This window comes from Trichosurus vulpecula, chromosome 8 (genome assembly GCF_011100635.1).
Source record: "Trichosurus vulpecula isolate mTriVul1 chromosome 8, mTriVul1.pri, whole genome shotgun sequence".
Classification (NCBI taxonomy): domain Eukaryota; kingdom Metazoa; phylum Chordata; class Mammalia; order Diprotodontia; family Phalangeridae; genus Trichosurus; species Trichosurus vulpecula.
In genome coordinates this window covers 252,865,799-252,878,854 of record NC_050580.1, presented here as the reverse complement: position 1 = coordinate 252,878,854, position 13,056 = coordinate 252,865,799, and the positions used below count along the sequence as shown (strand labels likewise).

The 13,056-nt window shown below is 39.8% G+C and overlaps 1 protein-coding gene across 2 annotated transcripts in view; it reads right to left on the bottom strand.

The window, feature by feature from the left end:
• Positions 1–13,056, bottom strand: part of DGLUCY (D-glutamate cyclase) — a 142,462-nt gene that overhangs the window by 71,765 nt on the left and 57,641 nt on the right. For both annotated transcript variants that reach the window (XM_036736801.1, XM_036736800.1), the window contains exon 6: positions 4,556–4,753. In XM_036736801.1, coding sequence (XP_036592696.1) covers positions 4,556–4,753 — 198 coding nt within the window. The remainder of the gene's footprint in view (positions 1–4,555; positions 4,754–13,056) is intronic.

Here is a 13,056-nt window from a genome sequence, read left to right as displayed (position 1 = left end):
GAAACAAGAACTTTTGAAACCATCTAGTCATGAATTCTTATCAATCTTGTGTGAGTTTTCTGTGTAGAGGAATTCTTATGGAAAAAGCTTTTTTAAGTCCTGGTAAACCTTATTGTGATAAGGCTAATTAATTGAGTATGTAATTTATAGAAATTAAGTGTCCTCCCATTATAACACTTTTTGATTAAGGAACTTTGTAATGTCTAGGAATTCTGTGCAATATTGAGAATGAGGACATTTGGCACCAACTTAGTTAATGAATTCCAGCATTTAAAGGTTATTTTGCTTTAAGAAGGGAAAATACTTTTGAAAAAAATGTTCTGTAAAATCTTTTTGTATAATTTTAGAAGGCCTGCTGAATTTCCACCTGTAAGCCAATTGGTTGCAGTTCAAACCTATTGTGAGTTCTCAGAGTTTCTGGGTGAGAACCTTATTAGAATTATTAGAATTAATGCTTATCTATAGAAGCCTTGAGAGGGAGGTTGAAGGCCCATTTGATGTCTTATTCAAGTTTTTTTTTGAGTAAGGAGGTTCCAAACGACAGTCTGAATTCCTTACTCCTCCCTGCCCTTAGTTTAGATAAGGAGAAAAGAATTTCACCTTAGCCCACCTGTCAGAAGGGAAGGAAAGGGGAGGGGCAGCATTAAGAGGACGGTAGGGGCCTAGAAGCCTCCAACCTGGCTTCTTTTTAAAAAAACTGATAAGATTAGACTAAGACTTGATATGGGTTTGGCCTGGTAGTTTAATTAGTGAAGTCTGCCAACTGATGGAGAAGAACCCACCTTCAGGGGGAGATGAGATGGCAGATCTTTTTAATAAGTGTTCCTTCTTTTAGAATGAGTTATCACGAAAAAACAAATCCCCTTTTTTGTGTCTTTGTGGTTTAAGAAGCTGGAATGGGATTCCAGTATACACAGTTATGACAATGAAAGTACTAACTTATGAGTTGTTTTGTCTTATGGTTGAAATGTAAAGAAGACTTAGTGCTAGGTTTGAAAGATTTGGAAAGGTGAATTAAGGTTGAGGGAAAATAGGAAAGGCAGATAAGAAAGTTTGGGGACAAATGGGAGTTAGCTAAGCCTCTCTTGTCCCGAGAATGATAGTTTCAGATGGTCAAAGTAAGTTGGAGATGAGTGTGAGGAAGTATTTAGAAGATGGAAAAGTTATGTAGCTTGATTTGATAATTATTAGCTCAATAAAATTTGGGCAGTCTTATCTGAAGGATATTTATTTGCTATTTAAGATTTTATGGGACTACAATTTAATATTGTCTTAAGATCTGATTACAGGACTAGGTCACATGAAGCCAGTAATGGCACACCAGGCGTTACAAGCTGAGAATTTTTTAGGTGGGTCTGCCTGGGAGCAGTCGTGAAGACGACCTTGGACACAGCCTAGGTAGGATCTTCCTGACTTTATTTCCCAACTCTGCTATTTCCTTTCTGAAAAGGAAAGTCCCCACCTGGTTACAACTAAGCCCTGCTTTCAGCACCTTGTGACTATAAGATTGGCTATCAGATATGACTTGTGCCTTGAATCAAACAGAGCTAAGGAGTAAGTTCTTTCCTTCTGTTAAGATATATGACATAGTCCCTCGTTTCTTTCATAGCAAATTTATATTAACAAGAAGTTTTGTAAGCACTATGCTAAATCTGTTAGGTAATAGATAGATGAATATTGAAATATCTCTGAGTTACTATAATAGGATATAAGTATGAATAGCTTACAATTTTAACTTAGGTTCATGACCAATAAGACATTGAAATAATATAGGGATAACATCCTCCAAAAGGGGAAAATGATTAGGCAAAGCAAATAAGGCAAAGATGTAATGTGATCAATGTCTAATAAAAGGAAGGGATAGCGAATTTTGAAAAAGGCAGTAGGGATCAGATTGATTGCCCTAAGAATTATTTATAGATGTGTATGATTGGCTCTAAAAAATTATCAGTTCTGGAAATTCAAGCTGTTAAGTGTGTTTTGGTAATAAGATCTTAAATTTGGATGCTAGCACAAGAAAATTGTATAAGATAATGGTACAAGTGAAAATATATCCCCTTTGTAAAGTATCTGTAAGTTATAGTAAGTTAAAATTGTCTGAGAATTTCTAGATCTGAACCAGAGAAGCAGAACTCTCTTTTACTATCAAGGGACCAGATAACTACAATCAGGCATCTGGGATTTTAAAATACTGCTTTAAATGAACATTGTGAGGAGTGGACATCTGGGCCTATAGAAGACCTCGCCCTGCGGTTCCAAGAGCCTGAGAGGGACAGCACCGGATGCGGACGGCTTTCTCAAGGGATCCGGAACCAGAACCTGAGCAAAGACCTGCTTTTTTCCCTTCTGCGTCCTTGTGTTCCCAAGACTGTTTTTCCTGAACTTTTATTATGTTCCCTCTGCTTACTTACAATTAGTTTACAATTCCTGCCCGTCCCTGGGGATGTCCCAATACAGAAAAGGGAAAACCTGACTCCACCTAGATAGGGATTTTAAAACTTCACCCTGTGGGAAATAGAGTTTTTTTTTTTTCCATACCTTTAATTGGTCTTTAGGTGAAACTTTCAGTTTGCCTTTGACCAAAAAAAAGGGGGAAATGTGGGATGTTTTGGGAAATGTGGGATGTTTTATACCATTTTTTAAATTTCTGGAGTGCAGTACCTGGGGAGGCTCCTTGGACTCTCCTTGAGTCTTCCAATTAGGTCTGGCCTTCCCCTGGGGCCAACGACCTAGCGTTCCTTTTATTGTCACCCCTGCTTAGCGTTTTGGTTGGCCTCCTAATTTTATTGCTATGCCCTATCAGGTCGTTCCTTTTTCAAGGATTTGAAATTCCCATGAAGAAAAAAGTGGGGAATGTAATACAAGGAAAATTAGGAACCCCTGAGTAACCCCTAGCTACTGACAAGCCCCCCCAGAAAGAATGGATTCAGATATCTTTGGTATTTAGCAAACCCCCTGGGACTCCATGGCTCCTTCCTGGAATGTCAATAGATAGGACCATCCCACTGAGAGATAACTTGATAGACCCTTCCTGGGAGATATCCCTGGGACTCTGTGACTCCACCAAGGAATGTAAATGAGATTATCCCACTAGTACGATAACCTGACTGAATCTTTTGATCAGCCAGGACCTTTGTTCCTCTTCCCCCCTACTCTGTACCCCCATATCCTATATAAGCCAAGCCATCACCCCAACACATTTGCCATTGATTTGTGGTGCCGTACCCCGATGGCCGCCGGCTAATAAATTCTCCACTTAAAACTTATACTCTGTGGTGTGTCTCGCTCGCTTCTGGTACAACACTAGAGTTAATAGAAAATGAGTTTCCCTTTAAAAAATATTTTTCTGCTGTTACTTAGGAATGTTGATGATTATGTGAGTTAACTTTATATTCTGAAGCTTGACTTAAATCTATTCTTTTTTTTTGTAGAGGAAGTCACATTTCTATATACATTATTAAGCTATATTCAGATAATGATATTTTGACTTCTTTACTTCTAACATTAACCCCTCTAATACCTTTTTCATGTACTATTGTGATTTTGAAATTTTCGAATACTGTAAGAGTGAAAATACTAAAGGAGAATGGGCATCCTTCTTTGTACCTGTTTTAGTGGGAATGTTTCTAATTGTAGGGGCAGCTAGGTGGTATAGTGAAAAAAATACAGAGCTTAGAGTGAGGAAGACATGAGTTCAAATCTTGCCTCAGACACTTACTAGCTGTGTGATCCTGGGCAAATCACTTAATCCTGTTTGATACCTCAATTTCCTCATCTGGAAAATGAGCTGGAGAAGGAAATGGCAACTAGTCCAGGATCTTTGCCAAGAAAACCCCAAAATGGGATCACAAAGAGTCAGACATGACTAAAAACAATTCTAATTATATGTTATGTTGACTTTTGGCTTATTGTTTTGAAGAAAAGCCTGTCCATATCTATTCTTTTAAGTATTCTTTTTGCCATGAGCAAATATTGAATTTTATCAAGTTTTATTTGCATCTATTGCTATGTTATGATAAACCGCTAATTTCAGAGGAGGAAACTGAGGCCAAAGGTCATATAGTAAATAGCAGAGTTTGGATTCACAGTTAGATAACAGCTCTTTTGCTCTCACCTCACCATGTTTAATTTCTTATTATCAAACGCAAGAAAACTGAGGCCTGGCAAAGTTAAATAATTTAAGTAAATTCCTATTCTAGAACTCTTTACACTAAACCATTTAAGACTCACTATGACAATGCAGTAGTAAACCCTAATCTGGCTATGACTGGATGGGACATCTGACATGTCCTTGGAACCATCACCTCATCTCTCCTTTCTCCTATATAAAGGTCTACCAGAATACCATTTAGAAGGAAGCAAAGTTAGCAGCAATCCAGCCAGATGTTTAATACAAAAAAGTTGGTCATATATACACTAAGTATAACCTGTATATTCAGTTTTAGTTTTCTAGAGCAATAAACACCTCCTTGATCCCAGAAGGTTTCTTTTTTTCTTTTTCTTTTTTTCTTTTTTTTTTTTTGGAGGGAAGAGAGGGGGTGTTTGTTTTTTTTACCTGGATCTCTGGCAATTATGTTTTCTAGCTCTCTAATTTTCTGCACACTGAAAGATGAAGTAATGCTGTACTGCAGAGGATTTTGGGAAATGCAATGGACCTCTGGGACTTCCTCAAGATGACTCACTTGAATCCTTTTATCCTTCTGGTCAATAACAACTGCACATCCAGGAGCACTGGCAAAAGCCAGTGGTGACCCTGAAATAGACAAGAAAATAGACATTCAGGACTTGGAACAAGAGGGATTTCAATTCAGTACACATTAATTGCGTACTTACCATATACAAAGCAGTGTGTAAAGTAGTGGGGATAAGAGACAAAAATGAAATCATTCTTACATTCTAGTTGTTTATATTCTATTGAAGGGAAGAAAAGGAATATTTTTAAATAAGCAAAAACAAAAATGGCACAGGAGCATTAAAACACGGCTAAGTGTGAGCCTAAAGGTCATCTAGACTTTGGGTGGCCATAACTGAATACGAAAGGCTAAGAATGTTGTTAAATGAGTCTATGACCTTGCCACTCGGATTTAGCTTTTTGTAAATGATGCTTTCTTCCCTTCTTCCTCCTCTATCTACCTGAAGAACAGAAAAGATATAGGGTTCAAAAACATCAGAACCCTGAACCTCGGAGCCACCAAAGTGATTTTTCTGAAGCAGGGGTCTGACCATGTTACTCCCTACTCATTAAACCCTAGTGGTTCCCTACAGGATCAAATACAAAATGCTCTGTTTGGCATTCAAAGCCCTTCATAATTTATCCCCCTCCTACTTTTCCAGTCTTCTTACACCTTACTCCCCAACATGTACTCTTCCATCCAGGGATATTGGCATCCTGGCTGTTCCATGAACAAGACACTCAATTTCTTGGCTTTGATCATTTTCATTGACTCCCTCATACCTGGAAAACTCTCTCTCCTCAACTCTGCCTACTTATTTCCCTGGCTTCCTTTGAGCCTTGATGAAAACACCATCTTTTACAGGAAGCCTTTCCCAACCCACCTTAATTCTAGTGACTTCCCTCTGTTAACTATTTCTTATTTATCCTGTCTATAGCTAGCCTTGTATACATTTGTTTGCATGTTGTTTTCCCCCATTAGACTGTAAGCTCCTTGAAAGCAAGGACTGTATTTTGCCCTTTTTTGTACCCTAATGCTTAGCACAGTGCCTGGCACATAGTAGGTGCTTAATAAATATTTATTGATTGATTGGTATTATACATTGGTAGTCACTGGACAAATAGTCATTATATGGCTTATAGTCTAGCTTTAGGAGATTAAAATCAGCAGACATAAAGAATGCTCACTATGGGATACAATGAAATTGCCTAAACTCTGCTCTAGAGAACTAGACTTGGAGATTTGAATTGCCTTTTGGACATGAGAGGCCCAGGTAAATTTTTCGTAGGAGAAAAAAACAAGTCTCTTCACAAAGGGAAAAAGTCAGAATTTTTTTCCCTTTTCCTAAGGAAAACTGCTGGCCCAAGGCAAAAGCCTTTCAAAAAGAATTATTTAATAACTACAACAATGATAAAAATAGTCTCTGGCTATGAACTAAGACAATGGCAGCTACATGACTCAGTGGCTAGAGCGATGGGCCTTGAATCAGGAGGACTTGCATTCAAATCCAGTCTCAAATACTTACTAGCTGTATGACCCTGGGCAAATCACTTCACCCTGTTTGCCTCAATTTCCTCATCTGAAAAATGAGCTGAAGAAGACAATGGCAAAGCACTCCAGTATCTTTGCCAAGAACAACCTAAATGGGATCACGAAAAGTTGCACACAACTGAGTAACAACAAATGAACTCAGGGAACGTGGCAGCGCCTCCTCTTCTCAAAAAGAAGAGACCGCCAAGAATTTTAGCTGAGCCTAAAATTCTGGAAGTAGTGTCAGACAGAGAGTCACCCAGAAGACATTTTGTGCTATCAAAGCAGCGTCCGTAAAGTAGTGTCCAGCGTCCAGAGAAACCAGTGGAGAACTGGGCTCATCAAAGGTGACATGATGCTACCCCCAAAAGACATCGGCAGTCCTGCAGCAAAAGACACATGAATTGCCCCTGTATTCATGTGCCCTGACCACGTCTTCCCAAGTATGTGCATCTCCAAGCAAATTCCCTATTTGTGTCCATTCCTGATATATGTAATTGTGGGACAGAGTCCCAAGTTTATGTAAAAGAAATGTTTTATCGCCATCCGAGTGGGTGCACACGCACAGAAAACCTTGAACTTCGGGTAGCCACTTCTGGAGGATCTGCCCTTCGAATAAGGGGGCAGTCCCAAGGCTCTGTACCAATATATCCAATTTTGGAGAAAATGTAAGGGGGAAAATAGAGGTGTCCATTGCTGATATGCTCAGAGAATTCTCTTGTTCATTCATAGAATTATAATCTAAAATGCTAAGAACTGGAAGCTATCTGAGAAAGAGAACATCTAATCCAACCCCTTCTTTTTTCTTTTTTACAGAAGAGGGAGGCCTAGAAAAGTGATACAACTTATTCTAGTTCACACATGTATCTTTGGCAGAGCTAAAACTAGTACTCGGCTCACCTGACTCCCAGTCTAGTGTCTTTTCTGCTAGATTTCACAAGCATATTTGAATTTCATAGGCCTTATAAAAGACAAGTTCATTCCACACTTTAATACAGAAAAAAAAGCTCTAATAAAGACATAAAATGCGATTTAATCAAAATAACATTTTGCATTGGAACCAAAGTGAAAATAGAAGAACAGGTTTCATGAATTTGTTCATTACTCAGTCATAACTTATGGGCTTTTGGCAAAAGACTCTAAAAAGGGTCAGTAAAAACATACATTCTTTACATCTTGTGAATCTATTTAGGAGGGATTTAAACGGAAAAGGGAAGACAAGGAGGAGGGAAAAATCCTCCATAGATTTGCCAAGCCTGGTACCATAAAGGGTAACAGCTACCACATACAAGAAGGACCAGCAGAAGAAAGGAGCACCATCTAGCATTCGAGAAGACAACATCTACTAAGGGAACCAACAATAAAAACCCATGGCCTCTGGGTATGAATATGGGTAAGAAACAAGGTGAATTAGTAACCTGAATGCAAGGAGGAAAACTTGATCTCACAGGTATCATAAGACTTTGTAAGATAGGGCCTTTGAATAGAAATTTAACCATAGAAGGGTATATACCTTATTCAAAATGAGAGGGAAAGGTAAAAGTGAGATGGGTAGATAGCATTGTACGTTAAAGAGATACATTCATATGAGATCCAGAAGCTTAAAGGAAAAGCTGTTGAGTGGGCACTCCATAGTAGAAAGCAATTGGATGAGAATCAACAGAAATAGAAAACAGAAACAATATTGTTATGAGGTATATAAAATGTACTGGGTTGAAATTTGACCTCAGACGCTGACTGGCTGTGTGACCCTTGGCAAGTCATTTAACCCTTTTGCCCTAATCTATTGGAGAAGAAAATGGCAATCACTCTAGTATCTTTGCCAGGAAAACCCCATGGACTGTATTGGTATGGGATGTTCCATGGGGTCCATATGTCCAACATGACCAAACAACTAAACAACAATATACATGCTATAGACCACTTGGACGGAAAGAGCAATCAGGTAATGAGTTTGGGAGATAAATCACAAACCTGGTATAGAAACATGGTTTTGTAGTGATGGGGACTCTGACCAGTCTTACGTCATTGAGGAGGAACGATAGATTGCAGGAGAAATTGCTATCCAGGCATTTTTTTTGGCACTCTCTTCATGCCAGAAGCCAAGGAGCTCCTATATTTGTAACTTACCTTAATGATAATCTCATTTTTAAAAGACTGGGTCCTCCCATCTCACTCATGTAGGAACTATTCATAGTCCCTACTCCCATTCCAACTCAGCACAAGAGCTTTGATCTGCTCCACTTAGGACTTGGGCTCATTCACTCCTCCTTAGGTAACTTGGTGTCTCCCTCCCATATGGATGCTGAAATTACCATGGACATCTAATCGATCACCTTTAGCCCACTGTGGCTCAGAACTCCCAGGTTCGAGACATCTGCTGGCCTCAGCTTCAACTGAGAATACAGGTGTGTACCATTACACCTAGCAACCATAAGAACTTCATTTTTCAAAAGGTATAGAAAGCAACTAGGTTACTTTTTGAGTTGTGTAGCCCTTTATTAGGAACTAAAATAGAAAGAGTCTGTTGTATAATATAGGTAATAGTGGACTATACTGGAGATCTATTATCTTCTAATACAGGTAACTTATAAATGCAATTTTCATTATTAGAAAACTTCTTCCTTTTTGTTTGTTTATACTGGCAAAACTATTCTGAAAGCTGAATATATGTGCACAGGTCTACAAGGAGTGCAAATTTAGAATATGGTAAATACTTTACAGGTTGTATTAGAAGGACCATCTGCCACCATGACCTTACATCCATCATCAATTTTTTTATTTATAAAATATTTTGATACAAACCTTCCTTCTTTCCATTGTCCTAAACAAGAAAGCACTTTATAAGGAGTTGAAATTAAGGAAAAACTATACCTACCAGAAAAGAAGAGAAGAAAGGTCTATTAGTTTTGAGGCTTCAGTATTCCCAAAGATTAGGAACTGTATATTTGTAAGGGCTAGGCTGAGACCCCCATTTAAAGTAGAAGTATGCGCAGGTAGGATGCCTGAGTATCTAGAGCAGGGGTGGGGAACCTGCAGCCACATGTTGCCTTGAGGCCACAGGTTCCCCACCCCTGCTCTAGAGTTTCAGTGGACTATAAGTGTTCCAGATGCATAACTCACTGAATCATCTTACCAGTTTCTACACTGACTTGACTGGGCATAATTCAAAAATGAAAAGCTCACATTCATTCCATTCTTCTGGAGCTCAACAAGAAGAATTATTATCTGATGATTTCAACCCACAAGGAAGAACAGTTATTGAAATAGGAGTGTGAAGAAACTTGAGTGACAGTGACCACTTATAATCATGGAGTTCACAATGGTGAGGAGGAGCAAATTCAGGTAGTCTGGCTTGAAAGGTAGATTTGGGAAAAGCATGTTTCACTGGATTCAAAGACAGGATGCCTGGGATTCAGTGGCCTAATATTTTGAAGGGGAAGTTGGTCCAACAGGGATGGGAAGTTCTCAAGACTGAAATCCTGAAGATAAGCAGAAATTCTTATTGTTTCTCCTTGGTTCTCAAAGAGGACCGGGGATATCATGAGGGTGATGTCTTGACTTGAGCGTGAATTGGATTTAAGTGAGGCAGAGCTGCAAGAAGTCATCAGAACTTATTCAAATAGGGAGGGAGGAAAGGGGAAACTGCCTAAAGGGATGGATGCAGATACAGGGAACTAGACAAATTCAGATTTAGAAAAGATTTGGATAGATTATGGAAGCCAGGTTGAGTAACTAAGTGTAATGGGGAGATTAACCTTTATCACTTGAGGCAGAGTTGCTAACAGTGGCCACTAATGTGAGTGTTTCTAGTGCTTTCTTGAGTTTTCTCTGAGTCTTAGGGAATTTGCTTGGTGTGTTCTTCATCACCACTAGGGATAAAAGGAATGATAGGTATTCTATTAAGCCTCATCATGAAGGAAGGGCACAGGGTTTAGTTGTTGGTCCTTGTTTTCCACCTTTGGATTCTTAGTGCCATGCTTCCCCACAACAGGGGTGGCTGCTAATAAATTAGTCCTAGTGTGTGAGGTAAATAAAATGTGAAGACTTCACAGGAAAGATATATATATATATACTAAGAAATGTTTAAAAATCGAGAAATAGGGAAGTAAAAAAAAATTCTGAGGCATGAGAGTCTGATGGCTCAGCCTCTGGGAAAGTTTACCCTGAAACTTTTTGTTCTTTCTTCTGGTTCTGATTTAAAGATTTGCTCAGTAAGAATAGGGTCACTGTGACCTGCTTTCCTTTACTGTAGAATGGAGAGGTTCTCCCCCTCCCCTTATCCTATTCTCCTTCTTTAGATTTATAGATGTCACCTCAGTTGTAATCATTAATTAAGGGAATGGGAATTGGGGTTTCTGTGCCTCGATTTCCGGTTCTTTGTCTAGTTTTTAGTGCTCAGCCAATGGTGAGAAGAGTCAGAGGTGGGTGGGAATTCTCTTGTGTTAGGTAGAATTATGGGTGCTTTGCCCCTTGTAAAGTGCCTCCCTTGCTAGATCTGTTCTAGCAGAGGATGCCCAATTCTTGAGAATTGAATAAAATTTATTTCTGTTCCCACCTGGAGATGGCTCCTTATTAACTTTTAATTGGTGAGGGTCTTTCATCCCATACACAAGCCTGAGTGTCCAGTATATGCTTTAAGGAAAGGAACCATAAATGAGTCTCGGTTGATTCAGGGCAAACAAGTCTAGTTCTCTGGATTTGCTGTTGTTGTTCAATAATTTCAATCATATCCAACTCTTTCTGTCCCCATTTAGGGTTTTCTTGGCCAACATACTGGAGTTGTTTGCCATTTCCTTCTCCAGCTCATTTTATAGATGAAGAAACTGAGGTAAGCTGGGTTAAGCCTAGGGTTGCCTAGCTAGTAAGTATCTGAGACTGGATATGAACTCCAATATTTCTGAATCTAGGCCTGACACTCTATCCATTGTACCACCCAGCTGCCCCAAGAAGATTGACTTACTGTAATAACAATGTGGCTAGCAGCTACTGTGGCTGTGTAAGACCAACAACACCTGAGCACAGAAGGGCTGCCAACACAGGTTCTTTGATCTGCTTTTCTAAGGAAAGCAACTTTAAGGGGTTAACAATCTCAGCTTAATTAAACATACATATATCATTCACTTAATTCAGGGGCAAAAGATCAGCCCCTTGAACTTCAGGGCAAATACAAACAGAAACTACAAGCATACATTGTAAGCAAATCAAATTAACATAAACTGGTCTATCCATAGCAATACTTAGTTAACAGAAAAGCACCAACATCTGGGTCATCAAAGCTGGGGGTGGGGGTGCTATTTCAACGGCTTACCCAGAGTCTTGTCACCAACACTCTTTCACTGAGTGTACCCTTAAAGGCAAACGGACAACCTCAGAGCTCCTACACCTTGTTCAGGACCCTGAGGGCTGGGGCCAACTTAGCATTTACGGTGTGGGAAAGTTCTGCAATCACTAGCACCGTATCATATACATTGTTTCCAATCAGTGATTCCTGATTGCCTTAGTGCTGAGAAACACTCCACAGCAAAAGGATCCCACTTTACCTGCCCCATTCAAACAAAGGCCAGACTCATTAAAGGCACTTGACAGCCCGAGCATCCCCAAAGAGAAGAATAGCAGAGAAATCTTTCCCTGATTACCACGACAATTACCCAGGTCTTATTTTGTTTCCATGCTTATATCCAAGAAGGATGACTTTTGCATTGCACAGAATAGAACAAAAATGATTAGCATGGAGCGGAAAATACTGATAAGTGAGGAGATGGGCAGGCTGCCCTCCACAAGTGCAAGTTACCAGGACTAGGCAAATAATATCTTAACAATACTGAATGACCTGGCAGTTATGATTGATTGCTAAGCCAACATGGGCAATCTTTAAAAGAGCTTAGAGTACAGAGAGATACTGCTGTTGCCATTTTAGTTCATCCTTTGTTTTCAAAGAGGATCAGTGACGTCATGGGGTGACATCTTGATTTGTTCATGAACTGAATTTAAGGGAGGCAGAACTGTGCAAACTCATTAGCCTCACTTTCTCTTCCCAAATCACTGAAGGCCAGGGTCAAGAGAAAAATCAGGATGACCAGCAATGGCTGGGATGCCGTGGAAGACCTTGGAGTCTTCAGTGTTTGATAAAGCTCTGAGCAATCCACAGCCCCTGCTTCAGCTGTCTTCATGGCCCTGTTGGAACAAATTGTTCTCATCTGCCCACTCTACCAGGGAAGCCTTCACGTACTTGGGGTAGACGCCCCCTAACTCACTAATGGGTTTAAGGTCCATCAGTTACCCTCACCTGGTTTAGTCTTGTCTGCTGAGACAGTTTTATGGTGGTGTGACCACTGCACATGCTGCAACTTCTTGGAGCCACAGGTGAGAGCTCAGTGACAGGTGGACACCAAAGGGGGATGAGCAGCCCTGAACAGGGCTTAGCAAGACCTCTCACCAGAAGTGCTAGTTCTCCCTGAACACTTTACACACCCCAGAGAGATACTGCAGTACCAGAGGACAGATGTCTCACTGTTAAAAAATGAGAAGAGAGTAGAGTAGTCTCCCTCTCGTCGACTATCCTCAAGAGAAGGCTAAATGACCAATTGTTGGGGGTGTTGTAGAGAGCTCTATACAGGTGGTGTTAACTTGCTCCCTCCCAACTCCAAGATTCTGTGACTTTTTCAGTGAGTTGACAAGCATTTATGAAGTGCTTATTATATGTCAGGCACTGTGCTAAGTGCTGGGGACTAAAGAAAAGAAAAACATGCCCCCTTCTCCCAAGGAGTTCATGTTCTAACGGGAGAGACAAGTAAATAACTAGTTACATGTAAGATATATATGGAGTACATAGAAGATAATCTGTGAACTC